General features: G+C 39.6%; 1 protein-coding gene across 1 annotated transcript in view; it reads right to left on the minus strand.

Moving 5' to 3' along the window:
* Positions 1 to 488: 488 nt before the first annotated feature.
* EIF5B (eukaryotic translation initiation factor 5B) overlaps positions 489 to 21,847 on the minus strand; it is a 38,074-nt gene continuing 16,715 nt past the window's right edge. The window contains exons 5-24 of the mRNA XM_050915162.1: positions 21,483 to 21,703; positions 21,153 to 21,303; positions 19,483 to 19,578; positions 18,235 to 18,321; positions 16,692 to 16,781; positions 14,538 to 14,833; positions 13,814 to 13,921; positions 13,556 to 13,666; positions 12,611 to 12,678; positions 11,311 to 11,452; positions 9,705 to 9,836; positions 8,863 to 9,045; positions 8,573 to 8,734; positions 6,016 to 6,147; positions 4,562 to 4,693; positions 4,371 to 4,447; positions 4,089 to 4,253; positions 2,981 to 3,119; positions 2,214 to 2,375; positions 489 to 1,276 (exon numbers count right to left, since the gene is read on the minus strand). Of these exons, the coding sequence (XP_050771119.1) occupies positions 1,169 to 1,276; positions 2,214 to 2,375; positions 2,981 to 3,119; positions 4,089 to 4,253; positions 4,371 to 4,447; positions 4,562 to 4,693; positions 6,016 to 6,147; positions 8,573 to 8,734; positions 8,863 to 9,045; positions 9,705 to 9,836; positions 11,311 to 11,452; positions 12,611 to 12,678; positions 13,556 to 13,666; positions 13,814 to 13,921; positions 14,538 to 14,833; positions 16,692 to 16,781; positions 18,235 to 18,321; positions 19,483 to 19,578; positions 21,153 to 21,303; positions 21,483 to 21,703 (2,762 nt within the window). The 3' untranslated portion in view covers positions 489 to 1,168. The remainder of the gene's footprint in view (positions 1,277 to 2,213; positions 2,376 to 2,980; positions 3,120 to 4,088; positions 4,254 to 4,370; positions 4,448 to 4,561; positions 4,694 to 6,015; positions 6,148 to 8,572; positions 8,735 to 8,862; positions 9,046 to 9,704; positions 9,837 to 11,310; positions 11,453 to 12,610; positions 12,679 to 13,555; positions 13,667 to 13,813; positions 13,922 to 14,537; positions 14,834 to 16,691; positions 16,782 to 18,234; positions 18,322 to 19,482; positions 19,579 to 21,152; positions 21,304 to 21,482; positions 21,704 to 21,847) is intronic.

Genomic DNA, 21,847 nt, shown 5'->3' on the forward strand with positions numbered 1-21,847 from the left:
AAGGAGGGGTGGGAAGGTGCTGGGATTACAGACTGACTTCTGGTCATCACAGACATCAACCAAACGCCTTTTGAGCTGGCGCGGTCCCACGGTGTCAGATGACTCAACAGCTTTGATGCCGCATCCAAAGTCGCCGCTCGCTCGCAGACAACCATTTGGCAGGTGCTTACCGCAACTCCGAGCAGCAGCTGGAGAAGAGATGCCACCTCTAACCTCCTCCCAGCAGAGCCGCTCTGGGCATTGTGACTTGCTAAACACCTGCCCTGCAACTCCGGTGCTTCGGGAACACGGTACGAGACGCCAGCCACCGAGATCACCAGCGCGCACTCCGCCAGGGGAAGTGAAGCCAGGGGAAGAAACACCTTTGGAATGCGCCTCCATTACATTGCCGAGCACAGAGAGGCAAGCCTCTCCCTGGCATTTCCACGTATGTCACAGCCCATGAAGTGAAACTTTGTTTATTGAAGCAAACTGTAAAACAAACGGGCTACTATGTCCATCTCCTTTATTTGCAGCTCTGCGTTATAATGATTACAGGTCGACTTTGATGAACTGTACAAGCAGTAAAAGGCGGCCAACTATGCTTTACATCATGGTTTCACACAAAGCAAATACAGAAATATCCAATTGCCTAATTTTCTATTTAAAAAAATTTCTATAGGCACAAAGCAGAAGAATGTTGGAAAAGAGTCAAAGGAAGAGGTATGCATAAATAAAGAAGTACTTCTTACATCAAAAATGTCCCAAGAATCACAAAGTCTGCAGAAGCTTGGTTAATCAAATACTGCAGTACTGATCTCATCAGTATAAAAGTGAAAGAGCTTTAGTTCTGTAATAAAAATTCAATTTATTTTATTTTATTTTGGAGAGAGGGAGGGAAAAGGGTAGAAGGAAGGTGTAAGAGAAGGAAGGGCAAACTTTAAAACAGCAGCCAGTATTAGGAAGGGTAGTAGGAGAGGTGAACAGGCACATTGGAACCATGGGAACATGTAAATTGACCACTGTCAAACCAGTGTAAATTTCTTGGTTTCTCATGGAAAACATTTTATCCACATATTTTCCTCCCAAACATATATCCAACACTGTCTTCAATATACGACTTTGTTGGTAATTTTTAGAACAGGAATAGTGCGTTTATTCCTGCCTCCCCATTGCTGTAAAAAGTTATCTAGATGATTTCAAACACTTTCTTCAGCTCTACTATAAGCTGCCAGTCAGACTTCTGCATTTCATCCCTGAACCAGTCCTTCAGAGCATCGATGGACTGACGACTGATCTGTAACACACAAGACAAACCCATCAGAAACATGCATATTAATAAAGGCAGCTTTTAGCGCGTTGGAAGCAATTAATCTGAAGAAAGGGCATCGGTTTGCGCAGCAGGAAAGCTCGTTCTAATCCCAGTTTTGCTCCTGATCTGCTGCATGACCCATCCCATTCGTTTCCCTTCCTTTCTCCTCACATCCCTTACCTGGTCTTCAGAGACCGCAGCAGCACAGACCATCTCGCACCTTGGGCGGTACGGCAAGAACCTGGGACCGGAGAGGATCTCCTGCTTCCCCCAGGACCCACAGCACAGCACCACCTCCCAGTCCCTGTCACAGGCCCTACATCTCCATCTGAAAAGCCCCTGTGGCTACTTGCCCCCCATTTGTGGGTACATGCCCCCAGCGCGTGTGTGGCAGGGGGTGTCTTAGGACATGGTAACTGAAGCAGTTAGGAGCATGGAGGGCTGTGGCTTGGCTTGTGACAGCAGAAAACTGAGCAAGGGATCACCTCCTCATCTCAGCCCAGGGTTCCAGAATCAGAGCAACGAGAGTAGTGCTATTTATCGCACAATTTCAAAACTAGGCAAACACAACCGCGCTGTAGTGCCATGGGGGACTGCTAAGCTGCTCTGAGCACCAGCTACACACAACAGTATGCAAATAGCTCATTTACCATTTTACCCGCTCAGGTGCAGTAAGCTGCAAGGTATTTTTAGCTGCAGTACATCATTCCTTCGGTCCTCTCGAGGGGCACTACTACAAACCTCAAAACAAGGCTACAGAGAAACTCAGCTGAACAATGCCACACACAAACCATTTCAAGTGTCTGTTAGTCTCTCATGGAAGGTTTCTAGTGTATGTTTTTCAGGCTTCATGCAACATTTGCACTTCAAGCAAGCTGCCACTATGTCATAAGCCCTCTCCAAAAACGCAGATTGCTTTTACCTTACTGACGAGGATATCTGTTGCTTCAAAATGTCGTCCGTACATTTTAGGTGATTCACCAGGAATAGGTTCTATTTTAACACATACTTCTTGGCCTTTTTTCGCAACCTCCACTGGTTTATGGTTTATTTCAATACTTGTAACTATTCCAATTTCAACAAACTGCAATACAATGAAGAAGCTGTAATACACATCCACAAAACCTCCGTGCACACACCCTTCTCTAAATTCCTGTTTGTATATACAGACTTGCTCATATGAAGTACTGCACTAGTGCAGCAGCCACCTCAGAACCGGCAAAGCAAAACATACTGCACCGTAAGCACGTCGTACTGAAAAGGGCAGTGGCATCAACCCATCCGTAGTTCACCTGGGGTATCAGTTTGTTATCCCTTAAAATGTCAGGAGTTGACTTCCCCCCTTATTAGCTACCAGGAACGACAATTTTGCTCGTTACTTTAGATCACAATACAGAAACTGCAGCGGGGGAAGGAGGGTGGTTGACTGGCAGAGACCCTCTAGCCATGCTTCCTGGCAGGGCCCTGCGGCACTCAGGAGGCCTGCGCCCCGCTACGGGACGCAACTCTGTTCCAGCGGAGAACGGTAAGATGGCTGATCACCGGGAGAGAGACCCGATCTAAAAGTCTGAATCTCATCTCCTACCAAAACTCTGTACGCTGGGGAAAGGCACGCAAGCGTTTCCTGGTGCATCGTCCCAGGAACTACCGGGAGGATCAAACGTCCGCTGGGAAGAGGCGCTTACTTACGTTTTTGCTAGGTACACACATGGGAGTCCCCTGCTTCACCTGGCCGGCCTCCACCACTACACCCATCACTATTGGGTCACGAGAGTTGAAAATGAACTGAGGGAGTATTTTCATCTTGCAAGGAAATACTGCTATATGCCTGGAAGATGACAAAGAAAAGGCGGTTAGAAATAGATGCTGGAACAGTGCACACAACATCAACAGTCCTGCCTTCTCCCACACTTCTTGGGCGTTTCTTCTAGGAGTGTCACTTGGGGAGAAATCAAGCAGCAAAAAACTCTTTTCCAATCTTGCTAATTCTAGTCAATACTTGATCTTCAAGAACTACAGGGAACAATAATCAAGCATCGCTGGCACGGATTTTATTTTGACTGGCTTGGGCAGTCAACTAAGACCAAGACCAAAGGAATAGTAATTTCACAGTGTAATTGTAGTCTCAGGAGAGCACAGGAATAGAAATACTATTGCCTCAACCCATCACAGGGATGCCAAAAATTCAAGTTTTTTTGTTTGTAAAGTGAACAAATACGTTTAAATGCTGAGGTATACAAACTCAAATTGGGATCAATATGAAATGAAATGCACTTTCATTTATTTTGTCTGTCCCTACTTTACTGAGGATGAGCCAATGACACAGATTCCAAAAATTAATTTTGGGTCCCTATAAATTCTTAAATGATTGCATATGCATGTTACTGCAGTCAGAATTAAGCCTTGTACACTGGAATTGCATAAACATGAAACAATAGAATCCAAATCCCTTTAGTTTTGTTTTCTTAACTCTGCAAGACTAACCCATCTGTCAAACTAGGAACAGAAGCCAAGTATACAAAGCAAATGTTAATAAGAACGCTCCATATTACGTGATAGTTTTAGCTAAATCTTGTAACTGCTTCACAACTCTCACTCTACTAAGCCTAATCCCAGATGTAAACAATTAGACTGGAGTTACTGTCCTATCCTCTTCCTCCTTTCCTTCCTCTCCATCAGAACTACATGCTAAATAATAATATGGAAACAAGAAGTTAAATGCAATTTCATCTATAATAAAACAATTAAGAGACACTGTTATTTGGGAAGCATCGAGAATAGGATTGGTCTTACTTACTTGAATTCCTCTTGTTTCTGTTTTTTGTAGTCTTGTCTATATTTTGTGAAGGCATCAAATAAGTGATAAATTATTTCAGCACTAAAAATCCGAACTCCTAAACTATCAGCCATTTCCTGTGCATCACGTTCAATCCTCACATCAAATGCTAGAATGACTGCGTATCTGTAAGTAAAAATAAGTCAGTTTACTAGACAGAGCATAGAACCAGAGCTAAGGAGGGGCCCTTCCTGAAACACCACCGCACATTTCTCAACATAGTAAAGCAAAGAAGTTACTTACTGTGGGTCATGCTCCAACATAACTGATGCCTTCATAACGTCTTTTTTATGGACAGGACCTATATTAATTCCTGAATACTGTTGAAAGGGAAAGCCACATAAATCAGTCACTAATTTTTCTGAGTCGAAAGGAAACAGTTACCAACTAAAACATAGAAACAACAACTTCAGATACAGCACAGAAGTACTTACTGGCACTTCTGATGTTTTAAGAAATTCAAGTAATGCTTCTAAAGAGCCTAAAGTAGAAGCCTGGACATAAACACCTTTCTCTTCTAATTTGATTGCATTCAGTGTTTGCTTCAGTTCATGTATTAGTTCATCCTTTAGAGAAAAAAAAGGAGAGAAAAAAGCAAGTTTTAGTTCTATTGCTATTTATGCCTCAGGGTACAAAGTCTTTCTGTTCATGAGCTGCTGGAAGTACATGACAGCCATACTGATAGGTACCAACTTACAGACTTGCCGTATAGGTCATACGCAGCCCTGTGATAACACTGCTGCTTGTTTCTGGCATTAGAAAAGTCTGAACTGAACTAGACTTGAGGATTTTGCAAGAAGGTGATCATATAACACAGAGCAGGTGCCCATCTTGGGAGTTAGTAACATTTCTCTGCAGACTACGCATTGCTCTCCCCAGCACTGCAAGTTTCTACTGGCAAGGCTGAGTGAACACACCCCCCTCAGTCTGTGGCAGTATCTTTGGCTGCCTAACTGAGGATCAACAATAAGAGCAGACGCTCCTAAACCCGTGAGCTGGAAAGGATTCTGAATGCTCTTTAGGCCTAGGCACAAAACAGAGGATGCAAGAGCAGCAAGGCTATTTTGCTGCTTTCAGAGAAGTTAAAAAACCGTTTTTTTCAGAGCCCATGCCTTTTAAACCCAAACACTCAGTCTTTTCCTCTGACAGATGAATGAGTGTTGCCATTTACTTTAAGCCCTCACATATCTACTACGTACATACATACTCATATGTACCCAGCAACAAGGTCTGTATTTGGAGGACCTGAAAGAGTAATCTCCCTTTAGAGAGAAAGATAAGTAGACAGAAGGCTAAAGTAAAACTATGGTTAAAAGTAAACTATCAACATGTGAGTTTCTTTTTTAAACTAACTTCCTGGCTTCGGAGAACAGGAGCATCTCATCTCAATTTTGGTTTTAAGATAGCTACGTTCTTTCCTCTGCCATTTTTAAAGTGTAAGTCACAACAGAAATTTACTACAGAAGTCTTAAATCAGCCTGGCAATTATGATAGTTTGAAGAACTCCACTAGCAGATATTTGCCTAATAGAATTTATTTTAAATATAATTTAAATATATGCATAAATTACTACAAATACCAAATCAGTAATTAACATATAGTCAAACTATGCTATGATACTTGTTTTCAAACCTTATTCTACCAGCAGAGACACCCCAGCAAAATATCAGGGAAAAGCTAAGGACCAAGATAATAAAATAAAAACATCACCACACTAATGCTTCACAAGGACACAAGGCTACAGCGTGTTATTGTAACGGTTCTTAAAATGCAACCAAAAAAAGCAGGTTACTTGCATACCGAGCTCTCAAGATTTGAATGAGCTTCATCACCAGAGAACTCAGTTACCCTCGGTTTAAGTGTCTTATTGCAACATTAGCCATCTCACCTTGAGGACTGGGACTTCATCCTCTTTATGAGCTACAAGCAATGGCAAACCAGCCAGTGTTTTTTCCAAATCTTTCCCAAGAATCTTCACACCTTGAGCAGCAACGACCTCTTTGTGCTTTTCGTACTGGTTCTGAAAAGGAGAACACACACTAGCAAAGAGTTCACGTAGATGCTACACAGCAACACAAAGTAGCGCTGAGCAGCTAAAGAACTTGCCACCAGCAAGGACAGCAGAGAGCATGACAGTGAAGTCCAGCAGCTCCCATCCTTCATCGGTGATCTTCTCTGCTTTGCCTTTGCATGTTTCAGTCTGCATGCTGCTCTCCCTTCAGATAGCCCCTCCACCCCCACCAAGAGGGGCAGGGGGAATCATCTAAAAACAGAGGCGGCAGCCAAAAAGGAATATATACTAGAAAAGAGCAAGCAGTGATAGGCAGCTGCTCACTAAAGAGAAAACCACAAATTCAGCCCCATAGGGAAGTAAGGGGAAGATGCCGACAGCTCAACTAAAGCACTAAAGCTTAGCTGATACAGCCCAAGGCTCTGTGCAGGAAGGAATGTGTCTCATTCTCCCACTGGAGGCCTCCCACCCGGCCTTCTCATGGATGTCGTTCCATGCTCCACTTCCCAGGTGCTCCTCCCTACACAGGGGAACCTTGAAGATCTCTCCCCACTCAGGGCATGGCTCTAAGGCATCACAGAAGCAGTTATTTCCTGAAGATCTTTAAATCAACGTTGGAGGGATTTTTCTGGTTTGTTTCTTCATTTCTTTTGTTTAGGAGATATCCCACCCTTTTCTTGAAACGGCAAGGCAGCTTCCTTCCTCAGTAAGCACTTTGTTCCTGCAAGCCTCTGTTCTTTAGCTCTCCACTCCAAAATTTGGGTCTTATTTCAAGGATGACAATTGCCCATGGACAGGCTGAATTGAAATGTATCCTCATTGACCGCTTCAAAAAAAAAAAAAAAAACAGCTCCCCTCAAAGCACTTCCCCAGCTAAAGGTTCCCAAATCCAGTGTTCTTCATCGTGGTGCTGGTACCCTATACTCCATCTCCCACCAAAGTGCAGAAACTCATCTGAAGATCTTGTTGATGGGAACCTGTGATCTGTTACACTGCTATTCAGTCCCACAAAAAAAACCTTCAGTCTCATAAGAGTTTCACACACCAGTTTATCTTCTGCTTTAAGTAAAGGGAAGCAAATAAACAGAAATGCTTTCAATTCATTCCTCACAGTACCAGAATACATGCAACAGCTTCCAACAAAGCAGAGAACATAACCTAAGCATAAATGTCAATTGTCCTTTTGCCACTCTCTAACCATTATCAAGTCACTACTGTAAAGCTGCGCTCCAGAGCAGGAAGCCTGACTTAGATTCTCCAAGGCACCTGTCCTACCCCACAGCTGATTAGACTGCCATACACACAAGTGGAAAGAGTGGCTCCTGTCTTCCTATTTAAAGCAGGCCAAGAAGCTCTTGCTCAGATTCCACCTCAGCATCAATACTGCATCCTTCAGCACCTCTGAGGCCACAATGGTCTCACAACAGAGGATCACCGTGGCAGAGAGAGAATGCCAACGTCAACCCAGGCCCCAGCAATTATTAGTGCTACTTCACAGGAGTATCTAAGTTTGCAGGAAGGAACTAGATTAAACACTAAGGACTACAGTGGCCTGCAGGGACACAGTTCTCCAATGAAATGAAGCACACCACAATTGTTATAGCCTTGGATTAGGACCCCAATACTAGTTTTCCACCTCTAAACCAAACCTATAAGGCCTGTCCTATTACATTCACCGAGGTTATCTGTATGTTTTCTTTGCCTTAAGCAAAATCTGTGCAGACACTTATTCCTTCCCTTTTAAACAGGAAAAATCAGAGCAGCTCTTTTCATCATCTTTGAATTGTATGTATTAATATTAATGTATGTATTAATAGCCTTTGGTTTCTGTGGCTCTCCTCCTCCTTTCATGGAAAGGAATACAGGCAGGATCTCAAATTCAGTGTCTCTCCCCAGTCTATTAAGACTAGGGCAGCAAAACCTCCAACAGTTCTTGAAAATGACAAAAGGCTGCAGATTCTGCAGAGGTCTTGGTCATCACCACTCACCAACTACTCCTAGAAACTCACTTGTTCACTTTTCTCAAATTTAAGTGTGTATGATTTTTGTTATTAAAAAACCACTTTTACTAATAATATATACTTTAACTCAGAAGTCACTGTACTAGTACACTCCAATTTCCATTTAAGATGGGTATCTCCCTCTCACACGTAGCCACGTGCTTGAATCCCTTATTAAAGCATACACATCTTAATCCTCACTGCAAGGCAACTCCTTGATCCTTTTCTTTGCCACTGTTATAACAGACACACCAATAGGTATATACAAATACATTCACAAAACACTAGATGTGCACTGTCTTCCCCTTTATGTCATCCTTAGATACTGCTAATATAACTGCACTCTACTACATTCTCATCTTTTCTAAAACTTGACTTTTTTTTTCTGGTTCTAAATCTTCTCTAAATGTCAATACACTAACCAGTTTCCATACCTTAACTCGTAGCTCCTTCATAGGAGGCGGCAGCAGAAGACCTCTAATCTGAGTTACTATAGGACCTTCTACCCCAGGAACAATAATGGTATCTCCTTCTTTCAGGCGTCCATTAATCAAAATAACATCTATGGTAGTGCCCATGCCTGGCAGTGCTTTAACCTGAATGAAAGGGGAAAAAAGTTACTCCCTATTTAAGCACTTCAAACACACCTTTTTTTTACCAGGAAGAAGGGGGCAGGGAAGGGAGAAATTTCTAGATTAATTTCAAAGAACAGCTGCTGAATTACCTCCATGACTTGAGCTCTCAGCTCCTGACACTCAGCCAGTCTCTTGGTCAGCATAGTTTGCGTTAGCTCAACGAGAAGAGCTATCAGACTTCCCATGCCATCCCCTGTGTGAGCAGAGGTAGGTACAAGAGAAACAAAAGTGCGGGGATCCTTATTCTCATAAAACAAGGCAGCGTTCAAGCCCTGGAATCAGGATTAATAGTTATATAGGGAAAAATATACATACACATCAGTATTAACAGTAACATTCAACTCCAGTCAATCACTATTGCATTTTTTAAAACCCAATTTAAAAAAACCACATTATTACTGACAGTATACTATGGAACATGAAGCCTCAACCCACACTTGGAAGCAGTATGGGATAACTCTGCAAAGCTAATTACCACATCTAGCTTCTAGACAGCATTGTATGTCGCCAACAGAAGTTCCCAGAACTGATGTGATTCATGCGCTGCCAGCGTCCAAGGGAACAAGAGACAGATGGGATTCTCTCAGGCGATTCCCAAAGAGAGAAAGAATAGGGACAGAAAACTTAATCTGCTATTCACGACTCCATTGACCACGCACAGCAACTAGCTGCTCCTTTTCTCCAAACTAGCACTCTAAAGATGGAGCAGTTAAGAGAGATTTACCAACAACAAAGTTTGGTTTATGAGAGGTAAACACCAATGTGTCGGAAGAGATGCAGTCTTCTTGATATTCCAAGTTGTTTTGTGGAAAGAAAAAAAATAAAAACCACCAAACCCAAAACAAAAACCCACACACACAAACCACACCACCCACCCACCACCTTTACTATCACTTTTGTTAACCAAAGAACCTTGAATATTCCAGCCTACCTGTTTCGCAAATTCCACTATGATAGCTTTTGCACGTTCTTCAAATTCATCTTTCGTATTCTTTTTCTGCTTCTTTAAGGTGACAGCTACATCTGTATCTGGACTTTTTTTCCAGTCATATAACCTATCAATCTTGAAAAAACAGTAATATGTCATCTTATGCAGCTTACTAAAGGGCATCTTTATGCTTATGTCACATCATCTGTGAGAAATACTTTACCAGCCAACATAGCTAGCCATCTATTTGCTCCAGTAATCAAATTAAATCTTTTTATTTGCTTTAGCTGCTATATTTATCTCTGTTTATATATTTACCCAATGTCAGACAGTATTTCATGATAGCAATACTACTTCAGGATCTAAAGATTCAAGCTCTAATAATCTAGGTTCATATGGGAAAAGTTTATTTACATTAATTACATCAAGTTTAAGGTAAAACATTCAGGAGAGAGACCCACGTATAGCTTCATATACACAAAAAAAAAACCCACGAATGTTTTGTTTTGGTTTTTTTCTGAAAAGAGACCATACTAGTTTTACAAAGAACTTTTAAAACTTACTGGTGAATTTGGACCCCTTCCCATGTTGCTACAGAGAAGGGATCACAGGGGGGTTGTTCAAGAGACACAACTGCATACTTCAGAAATACTTCCCTAAGTAAGTTTTCAAAGCAAGACAGACTTAGTCCAAGAAACTATTACATTTGCTGTACAAATCAAAACTACATCTTTAGAAAATGGATTGTAACCTGGTCAAATGATAGAACTATAACTTGAAATGCAAGAACTTTTGGCTATTTAATCTCAGGCTCACTGTAGGCCTTGAAACCTCTCCATCCAATAGTTTTTTTAAAAAAGCAGCTGTTTTCAGCAATGAGATAATGGCCGCCTCAGTTCCAACAACCTTCAATCTTAATGCTCATTTCTTTTTTTAAATTATACTGCAATTTTTACACTGCACATGAATACCCTTCTGTAAGTTCTCTGTCAGCACGTCAGACAGCATCCAAAGTCATTGGACATGAGTAATTTCCTTATTATAACTCATATAAGTCATCACAAACAGCCAGCATAATTTCTCATGCACAGGATTTCTAAAAACAAGGCTGAAAATAACTGGCTTTACCATCTAATATTGCAGAGCCTGAAATACTTCCCACCAGTGATCAACATTACTGTTCCATGAGCTTAAAAGCCAGCTTGTCTTCAAGTCAAACTAACAAGTATCAGTAGCTAAAATAAAGACTTTTCAACATGAAGCTTGTCTTTCAATTTTATCAGAAAATGCACACAAATAAGTAGGTGCAAGAAAAAAAACACAACTGAAGTACAACTTCCAGAAGTGTGAACCATATATGGAAGTTACATAAGGTAAAGAAACTTATCAGTAAGGACTCTGAGAAGAACTGATAAGATTGTTCTGCAAAGCTCCTGTAAAGCCACTGGGGTATCAAGGACATGAAAAATGCAACAGAGAGGATCTAAGAACCACTGCTTCAGACTTTACACAAACAATTCAAGTTCATGGATGAAAACAGAAAATTGTCAGACGTCATATACACTATTAGAGTAGAAAAACACACTATTAGAGTAAAAAGCTATCTTACCTTGTTGAGAGCTACTATAAAGGGGCATTTCTTCGATTTCAACAGATTTATTGATTCAATTGTCTGTGGCTCCAAACCATGCATGATGTCAACTACGAGTATAGCAATATCACAAAGTGAGCTTCCTCTATTTCTTAGATTGCTGTGGCATTAAGAGGGGGAAAAAAAAAAAGTCATGTAGCAACAGAATTTTAATAAAAACACCAAATACAATGTCAAACTTACATTGACCAACAAAAAGCTAAAGCTGATCAAGTAGTTATTTTTCCCTCAAAAATGTAAACTATATCAAAAAAACATTCAAATCACACTGTGTAAATTCCATTTAACAGAATATATTAGAGCCTGTGTAAGCAAAAATAAGAAACTATTATTCTCCTAAGAGTTTTCCTATTATTATATGTTTTTACAAGTTAAGATATGTTCTGATTTTTTCAGAGTGAGAATTGAGACTCTTACAGTGAAATACAGGAGTGCAAAATCTGAACAAGACAGTTTATTATACAATACTACATAAACACTAAGATTGTCAGACATCTTTGGTGCCAAACAAGACCTGGCTAGAAGACGAAGAGCTGTAAGCTGTATGATGCCAAGGAACTGATCAGAACATTACCAAGTGCCCTAAGACATGGCATTTCAATGCTTGCAGAGGTTTATGTTTAAGAATGTCACATCAAAGTCTTAATCCTTCTGTTTGGAGATTTCACCCGAGCACTACCTCAGTGAGTAGTTATGCATATCATGTTTTAAACTTAGAAGATGATTTAGTGGCTTGCCTGCCTGCCACTGGTGTTCCTAGACAGCATATGATCTCTCCTAAGACTCAGCTGACTTGTGCAATTGGTAACTTCCAGTTTTATGAACTCAGTTACCTTAACTGGGACACTATGAACTGGAGGCTAGGACAAAAGTTTTAATTTTTCACAGCAGAGTACTTAGGTCACCTGAAATCCTCACCTTTTCTTCTCCAGCTAGCTTCCCGCTTCCATCTTTCCTCTTACACTAACTATTAAGAAAGAAGTTATTCATGTGCTTTTTCAGATATTCATGGCTCAATTGGCATGAAGACAGAAAATTAATCCGATATAAAAGGCCAGCAATTAACCAGATATAAAAAAGCACCTGCAAACTAAACAAATCCACTTATTCCTCTACTTTAGGTTGGTTTTGTTGGGGTTTTTTTTTAAAGTGAGAAGAAACACAATGGATTAGGCAAAGACCTAGCACTTTGTTAAAAATATATCCAGACGCTTTAGCCATCACTTCTGGGAAGTACCATATTGTGAGCAAACATTACCTGAAAGACTCATGTCCTGGAGTGTCAATTATCAGCATGCCTGGAATTTTTATGTTCTCTCTGTCAAACTAACATTTCAAAATATTAGCCATCTTGTACAGATTACACAAGAAGAAAAAAAACCTAAGAGCTGGCAGCATTACTGACAGCCTTCACTTCAAAAATCCAGATACATATTTTAAGAAAGGCCAGCACCCTCCACAAACCAAATCAGTCAAAGCTCATTTCAATATTTAAAAAAATGATGCAGCACATTCCCCTAGGTATCAAGTGGCCATAAGCTCAGCTAAAATTTGTAAGACAAGGCAGCCTACAGAGGATAAAATTGTTCAGGCTAGTGAGATTTATCATCCTTGTCCTGAAGATTTCCTCCTCTCCACTGACTTTACATTTTTAATAAATTGAGTAAAATCTTGGAAAAAGTCATCGCTACCAAGGTTTTTCAGTCAGCTGCTGCTGCAAGCAAAATAGGATATAGTATCCAAAACAAGCAATACAGAACAGTTACTATTTCTGTAACACAATAAAATTCATCGCCCAGGAACTGGCCCAATTTCAGCACACACAGTAAAGAGGTAAGTTTTTAACAGAAAATATACTCAGTAAGTTTCAAAAGTCTCAATTTACAATCAAAAGACTGAAAAATAAGCAGCCTATGTACATATGTGTACTGTCCAGAACAGACTAAGCAGTATTTGTGTATTTTTCTGAAGAAGTGGCAATGTATTAACTGAAACCAAATGTATCAACTAAAATGAAAAATGACACAGCCTCCCCTTTGGGGGGGAGGGGGCGGGGAGGAGGACAGGAATTAAAAAACAATCAACCCCAATATTAGATATGGGGGGGAGAGTACATATGCCCATGTCAGGAAGTTTCACAGGGCCTTAACTAGTTTACATTTCATATTTTTTAAAAAACAGTCTTTGAAGTGCTATAACTTACATTTTTCACCATCTTAGTTTGCTCATTAATAGCTTCAAGGGGAACATTAGTCGCACCAATCTGCTGAGTGATACCACCAGCTTCACTGTCCTGTACATGAGTATGGCGGAGCTAAAGACAAAAAAAAGACCAGAAATACTTACATGTAAGAGACTAAAGTCATCTCTTTGAGCACACTTCAATTCTTTCTATTTTCAACCAAAAAAACACATGCATAAACAAGATGCACAGGCAGTGCCTTCACATTCCACATCTTACCTTATCTAAAATTTTGGTCTTGCCTGTGTCTACATGCCCCAGGACACAGATAACAGGTGCTCTGAGTTTTTCAGTGTTCATATTTTTGCTGTTTTCAGCTCGTCGCTTCTATGTAAAAGACACATAAAAATTGGTAAGTATAAACCAAAAACCACAGCTCACCTCTTGACTTGATTACATACATACATAAAACAGAGTTAACTGTGGGACTGAAATTTTCAAGGCAATTCAAGGTCTGTCATCCCTCTTTTGGCAAATCAAAAATTTACAGCTAACAGTTAAGTTTGTTTGGTTTTGATTACAGTCTAGTAGGCTGAGTTGTTGTATCTGCTAACATGTAGCTTTGTTGATGGTGCATTCTGAAGAAGCATCTTGGGTAAGGAAACCAAGGACACTGGCAGTGACAAAAAGGTTGAACAATGTAGAAAGACATCTTTTAAAACTGAAATATCTATCTGTAAAGGATAAAAGCCTCTTTCTCCAGGATGGGGAGAGGTGGAGGAGAATGACACTGATGTGCACATTCTTTGTGATCAAGTCATCTAAAACCAAATGCTTCAGGCAAAACCAGGTATTTTTTCTTAATTAACCCAATTTCTGGACCTGCCTAAATATTAGTCGTGACATTTTGACAAATATGGTTAAAAGGCTTTTCAATGAACTGAAGATTGTTTCTTATACAACACAAGAGTTCAGCTGTTCAAATAAAGCTGTATCTTAATACCTCGATTCTCCGTTTAGCTTTGTCATAAGCACGCTCTTCCTTAGTGCGGTCATCATCAGAGTCGTACTCAGAATCAGAGCTAATTTCCTTGCCGGGCTTTTTTTCCATAGATTGTTTTCCAATAGCTTGGGAGTCTGCCTCTCTCTCATCTGAAGTCTTTTCATCCTCATCTTCACTCCCTTCACTATCTTCAGATTCTTCACTCTCTTCTTCCTCTTCCTCCTCATCATCTTCTTCCTCCTCTTCCTCATCCACTTCATTTTGTTCTTTGACTTCAATGTGGACAGGTTTGCTCTCTGTCAAAAACAACAAAATCCAAAGTAAAAATTCTCTATTAAATTCACACTTGTGGGGGAGAGGGCAACAAAAAAACCAAAGAGACTCCTATAGAAGAGTGAGGACAGAGTAGGTTCCATTCAAGAAGTGCTAGTCAAGATCATTTTTCAACTTTCAATATAAAAAAGTGTTTCATGTTCAGAGCTGCTAACTTGTGTTTAGAATCTGTGCAAGCAGAGTGAGTTTGGGGTGGGGAGAGGAATGATATTATCAGCACACTTATGCTTGACATCATTTGCAAATATTCAGTTGAAGTGACATTATTTAAAGCTGTGTGCACTTCATAAAGGAATGAATGCACTAACACCTTTAAACAGAAAGTCAAAATACTCCAAATTCAACACAATATGGATTCTGTGTATTACTGATCAGGAATGCACATCTAAGCAGAAGGAACAATCAGAACAAACGGTCTCTTCCACATCTTTAAAAAAAAAAAATCTCATCTTAAGGTTTTCCTAGACTGTTCAGAGAAGATTAATATTTTTCAGAGGAATTCTTCACTAAACAAACAAAAAGAACTATCAAAAAGTAATTTTCTTTCTTTGAAAGCTTCCCATTTATCATACTTGGGAAATCATAAGAGACAAGGTAATGAACACTGTAAAGCCATGCATTCTCTTCTGTACAGAGCTGCTAGGAGGCTCACTGCTCTTAGAGATTAGTTATGTTCCCTTGCTATGCTCAAAGTCCATCAGCTTAGTAATACACTCAATCTAATTCCCAGGAAGGCTCTTTCTCTGGATCACATTGGCAGATCTTTCAAATCCAAGCAGCAAGAAGTGGAATGTGACGTTCTCCCAAGGACAGTGGCAACAGACTAAAACAGACTTTCAAGAAGGTGAGCAGCCCTTAGTACTCAAAGTAGAACAGTCCAGCACCACAGGAACACACACTTGTGCTGAAATAAAATCCATACTGCTGTACATACATGTATATAAAGTATTACACTTGAAAGCACAGGTGCCAGAAGTATAGGGCTGAGCAAGTCAAGAAATACTTGATGAATAGTCTTTGATCTTAAGAAACAATGAAGACACATCATGGAAGCGCTAAGAACAGTAATCAACTCCTGTTCAGGAAGACTCACAGCAATACGGCTTTCTCCACCACTGGCGGAAGACACCTGAGAAGTTATATCCCTGCATTCTTGCACAGCTCTAACCTCCCCATAAATGCTGCTGTTGGCCACAGACAGAATATGGGCTTTGGCATATACATGCAGGAATATCAATGTTCTGGCAATTCTTTCCCTTCTTCCGCAACTGCCTCTTGGAGAAGCAGATGAGAGAAGGTATCTAGAACTTACTATAATGCATGTATGCTAACCTTCACACCGTCTTAGTCCCCCGCTTCTTTGAGAACTTGTCTCAAAGGTACTCTCCTAGATGTTGCCAGATTTATGTAGTAAAGCTGTTATGGCTTTGGAATGGTTACTAGAGAAATACAGTACCAGGTAAAAGGTTTCCCTAAACTCCCAGAGGTGGTTTAAGCACATACTAAGAGAAGAGGATTTTTACTCCCCTTAAAAAAAAAAAAAAAAAAAAAAAAAAAAATTCCAACTGATTTATTTTAGATTATAACTGCACATACGAGTATTTCCAAAGGGTCGTCTTGAGCAGTATTTGTACAGTTTCTGAAAGCTCTGCCTTTGAGAAGAGGATCTTATACCTATTTATCATCACGCTTGCCTCATAAGTTATCTAATGGGGCAGGGAGAGAATCTAAATATAATATGGTTTTCTACAGAAACAAAAAACTCAGCCCAAAGAAACCTCTTAATCAGAAAAAGTATCCGTTTGGTATTTACATGCCCACCTTTCTCTCCATCTTCATCACTAACCATAGCTTCCCAGTCATCCAAACCCGCATCTTCCATTTCTTCTTCTTCCTCCTTTTCTTCTGAAACTAAGAAATCCAACATTAAAGGAAAAGAAACAGCCCAGCAACATACAACATTTCTAGATGCCCCTTCCTTTGACATGCTGACAACTGCAACTTGCAAGTTTGCTGCTACCATAATTCTACCAAATTATCTCCATGTTCCCTAAACAGAAAATGCTGCATACTTAAGGAAAAATCTTCAGTTCTCTCCACAAAATCTTATAGTGCTAGCATCTTTGCCTAGCAAAACATATTGTTGGAAGACATAGCTAAACTACTCATCTAGTTCCTGTCTGCATATCAGGCAAGTGCCCGCATAATGCATGCCACGCAAACCTCTACCACAACTGCGTTCCCTGAAAGGAGCTGCCCAATTAACAGTTAGCCATGTGTAACAAAGTGACAGAGAAACAAGAAAACAAGTTGGGTTCCAGTATTGATTTTAATTAGTGGGAAAATAACAAAATTGTCCATAAGAAGTGCTATTTTAGGACTCCAGCTGCCTTAACATAATTATACCATGGATTCCAGAGGCATTAAATATATTCATTCCAGCAGGAATTCAGTCAGATATACGAAGAGACTGCAGCTCTTAATAACAGACAAATGGAAAAATGCAAACTTTTAACCCTCTCCAAAAGAGGCATTAAACAATATATATGTTGCAGCACATGGAGTGTCATGAAATTTCAGCTCTTTGAAATGAAGAGTAAGTTTCAGACTGCTAGAATATTAACTGGGAACTAATCCTCTGCCAGCGAGCCCTTCTCTTTTATGGCAATGGAACTGCTCCTTCAAGAGATAAGTCAAGCTAGAATTGGAGTACATGTTCAGCTTTGTTTTCAAAAAGCTGGAAATTTTGTCAGTATTTGTCTGACTTAAAAATAAGGGTAAAAACTGAAACAGTCTCCTTGCTGAGGAAGAAGTCCAGTACAATGTGATTTTGCCAAAACAAGTATTGTGTGTAGGCAAAAATGAGGGCAACAATCACTTGCTAGGCTGATACTCAGTTTCACAAGCTAACCCATATCCACTGCATTCAGCACTTGTGAAAGCAAAACATTTGGAATCAAGAATACCATCGCTGTGAATATTGCAGTATCAATACTGGAAGCAGCATATTTTCTCCCTAGCCCCACCTAACTGCTGACAAAACAGCCTTTTAGAAAGCAAATGAAAAATCAAGGGACCTAATCATAAGGCACTGAATGTGCTTATTTGAGATAGTTGCCTAAGCCAATTGAACACTGGAGTTCATTCAGGATAAGGGACCTTTACACTCTCATTTTGAAGCTTCATGCCTTTTTATTCCATAAAATTCCATCAGTTCCTCCATTAGGAAAAGAAAAAAAAAAAAAACTAGCAACTACCTCAAGAAAGGATGGCCACTCAGCCCCCATCCAACAAAGTAGCATATCTACCCACAATACTGCCACACAGTCTTACGTGTTTTAAGTTTATTAGCATTACTACTAACCTGGCTCTACTGGAAGAGGAGTCTCATCTTTTACCGGTGTTTCCAGTTCTACAGCATCTTCAGCTGGGGAAGTTACCTCAACACTTTCTGAAATTGCAAGAAAGCAAATTGGTTGCTACATTCTTCCAAAGTGCAAACCAACTTAGTTAGACATACAGCTTCACATTTAAGTTCTGTTTTTAAGTTGTGCTGTTACAAGTAAATGAAATCTGAATTTATGTAATACCAAACTAACTGAACTCCCACTTACTGAGCTAAAACAAAGTTAGAGCATGTGGCTTATTTAAAAAACATTTGGCTTTCTAAGCAGTTAAATAGATTTATGTGATAGGTCAGTTATTGGCTAAGAGGATTACCATTGCTTTTGAACATTAAAAACACCTCACTTTCTTTAAAAGACAAGAGAAAATGAAGTAATACTAATGAACTACCCATTCTTGCTCTACTGTTCCATACAAAAAAACCCAACACTGATAGAATTCAGATAAGCGCCATTCTCAATTCTTTACACACACTCCTTAAGTGGTAAGTAGCCATATAACTCTCATATCAAATGTAAAAAAACCAGCTAAACAACAAAAAAACTGATGCAAGGAGGTTTGGGGGTTTTTAAACAAAGGAATAGTCTTGAGAAGAGCCACAGTAATACCCCCACAGGAAAGCCATGAAGTGCAAAAGTAAAAAATTCTGGTACACTCACTCTAACTAGTACAACAAATTAAGTTTTCAAAAATGCAAGCTCTCTGAACTACTCATGCCCTGGAAATTGCAAACTGTTTTTATATATGAGGAAAAAACCAAACAAAAAAATTGTCTCCAACTTAAAAGAGAAGTATTACAACTAGGATCAAACCCCTTTCATCCTGGGACATCAACTTAGACTTAATTACAAGTCATTATTACTTGCACTACGTTGTATTTAACCTACATATGCACCCAAAGCATTCAACCTCACATTCATAAAAGGCCTTTACATTCTGTACATCTCTAACATTTAGAAATTCTAAAGAAAATACCCAGGTTAGGAAAAAAATAACAGTCAAGTGGATTGTAAAACAAAGGATTAAGTGAGCAGTCTTCAAAACAACTTTAGGATCCTAATGCATCAGGACTTGCGTGTTGGGGTAGGGGTGTCAAAAGAACCTCACAGGCACCCTGAAGTACAATTAGTTTAGGATTAGATGATTTATTCCACAAACACTTCCAGAAATGACTAATCTATTAAGTATCCCTATATGCAAGCCACACCTTCTTTATTTTCCGGCTGCTGCTGCTTCTTTTTCTTTTTGTCTTCATATATTGGCCTCTTCTTTGGCACAGAGTCTTTGGATGGCACTTCAACACCTGCAAAAAAAAAATTGTTAGAAAGAAAATCCAGGTGATTAATTACTAAACTTAAGCTTTGGTTTAAATGAGAACACATTTTCCAGAATTGCAAGGTGGAGGAAGGAAGAGAGTGGAAAGTAGGTTCAATGCATATTTTATCTTTTTAAAAAGTCTGATTTTCAAAAGCTGCAAAACTTGAGCAAAGTATAGTTCTTCAGATACTCTGAATGCTCTCAAAAAGAAGTTAGATTACTAATGGCGGGGGGGGGGGGGGGGCGGGCGGAGACAAACCCCAAAAACACCAATCTGATCCTAAGACTCGAGGTTTGAAGCTATCACATACTTACATAGAATTTCATGAACACACATACCTCGAGTTTAACAAGCATATGTCAATTTAAAGTCTGCCATGCTAAAACTCACTTAAAACCAGTCTGCCAATCATCCTACTTTCAGACAGTCTGGAGCAGTTAAGAGGCACAGCTCTTCTTAAAAGCTTAAGATTGTTCAGTAGATAGTATTTTCTCTTTTGCTCAACGTTGGGGTTTTTTTGGTTTGTTTTTTTTTAAAAACATAGATGGTTTTAGGTATTAAAATAATGCCAGGTTCAATTCATCAGCTTCATCTTCACCTCACCAGAAAGACAGCACTGTAATGTTGGAATGGATTCAATTAAAAAGAGAAGTTTGGTGCAGAGACAAATTAATAATTTAATTACTGCTGCATCTTCTGAAACACTCAAAATTCCTTCAGATACTGTGTGATTTACAGTGTAGATTTGACAAAAACCCAGTTGTGGCAGCACACAAATAGAAGGATTCTAATAACTACAGCAAGGACTCAAGAAAAATGGCCTTTGTGTATGTTTAAGAGCTCCAAACATATTACTGGCTACAGAGATTCCTACCCTTATACATCCACCTACCAGCAAAGTGTCAGATAGTGTCCTCTACAAATACAAAAAGAAGGATACTCAGCACTCAGGAATTCATTTCTTTCCTTAGCCACAAACAAGTTACCAGGAACTTGTATGGACTTACAATACATTGGATACATTTACTTCGTTGCAGTGGAAACAGATTATGTTTGACAGAAAAGCAGGAAAGCTCCTATATACCCTTTTCCTGAAGCAAATGCAAGAGGATAATATACTGTTCCCATGGACTAGCTAACTTGAGGCAAAACAATGCACTTGCTTAAGCAAGCACATGAATTAATTCAAGAGGATCCAGATCACTGGTCTTACAAGACCTGCAGCATAGCCCATCTGCTGTTCCTGGCCTTTGGACTAAGCAATGGGAAGAAGTGATTTTTCCTAAGTTCTATAACTAACATCTTTAAACCACAAGTGGAATGTATTAAAAAGTTGGACATTTAAAGTATAAGATGAAAATATACAGACATTTAAACCTACTTAAAAAAAAAAGGAGGGAGCCACACACACTGCCTGCCTTGACAACAGAGCAGCTTTACATGGAATTACTCAGTATTTGCCCTCCTAGCTCCAGATAAAAAAACAAACACAGAGCAGAAAGGGGTATGGTTTTTTTGGTTTTTTTTTAATTATTATTATTTTAAACTTTACTGCTTACCCTGAGCTTGGAGTAGTCTAAGAGTAGCCTCCGCTCTGGCTCTGGCTTCTCGTTGAGTTTTTGTTAAAAGTTTTCCCTCCTTCTTCAAACGCTCCTTCCTCTCTTTTTCCTTCTGTTTCTTTCTTTCTTTCCTCTCTTGCTCTAATCGTTCCTAGAAAAAGGTTAAAACACATGCAGATATCTTAAAGCATGCTTTACACAAAAACTGGCCAAGTGTATATTCTATTGATGAGAAACATATTAAGGACTAATCCACCAACTGCACCAGCAACAGTACAAGTTAAGATTACCCTCTCCCTTATTCTGTCCTCAGAGTAAGATACACAGTACCTCCTCTTTCCGCTTTGCTTCTAGTTCCTCCAGTCGTCTTATGCGTTCTTCCTCCTCTCTTTTTGCCCTTTCCTCCTCCTCCTTCATTTTAGCCAACGCTTCTTGCATAGCTTTAACCGTGGCTTTACTGGGACCCTTTTTCTTTTCCTTCTCTTTTTCTTCTTTCTCACCTTTCTTTTTTTTCTTGTCTTTTTTCTTTTTGTCTCCCTCATTGTCATCAGCTACAGAAAGAAGAGGCATACATTCAAAGATCCCAGAAATTTTAAAGATACTCTAAATACAATTAATATTTCAAATATGATAAATAACACCAAATAAGGAACATTTTGACTGGCTATCACATAAGCACTTCATAATGAAAAAAT

This window comes from Gymnogyps californianus, chromosome 1 (genome assembly GCF_018139145.2).
Source record: "Gymnogyps californianus isolate 813 chromosome 1, ASM1813914v2, whole genome shotgun sequence".
Lineage (NCBI taxonomy): Eukaryota > Metazoa > Chordata > Aves > Accipitriformes > Cathartidae > Gymnogyps > Gymnogyps californianus.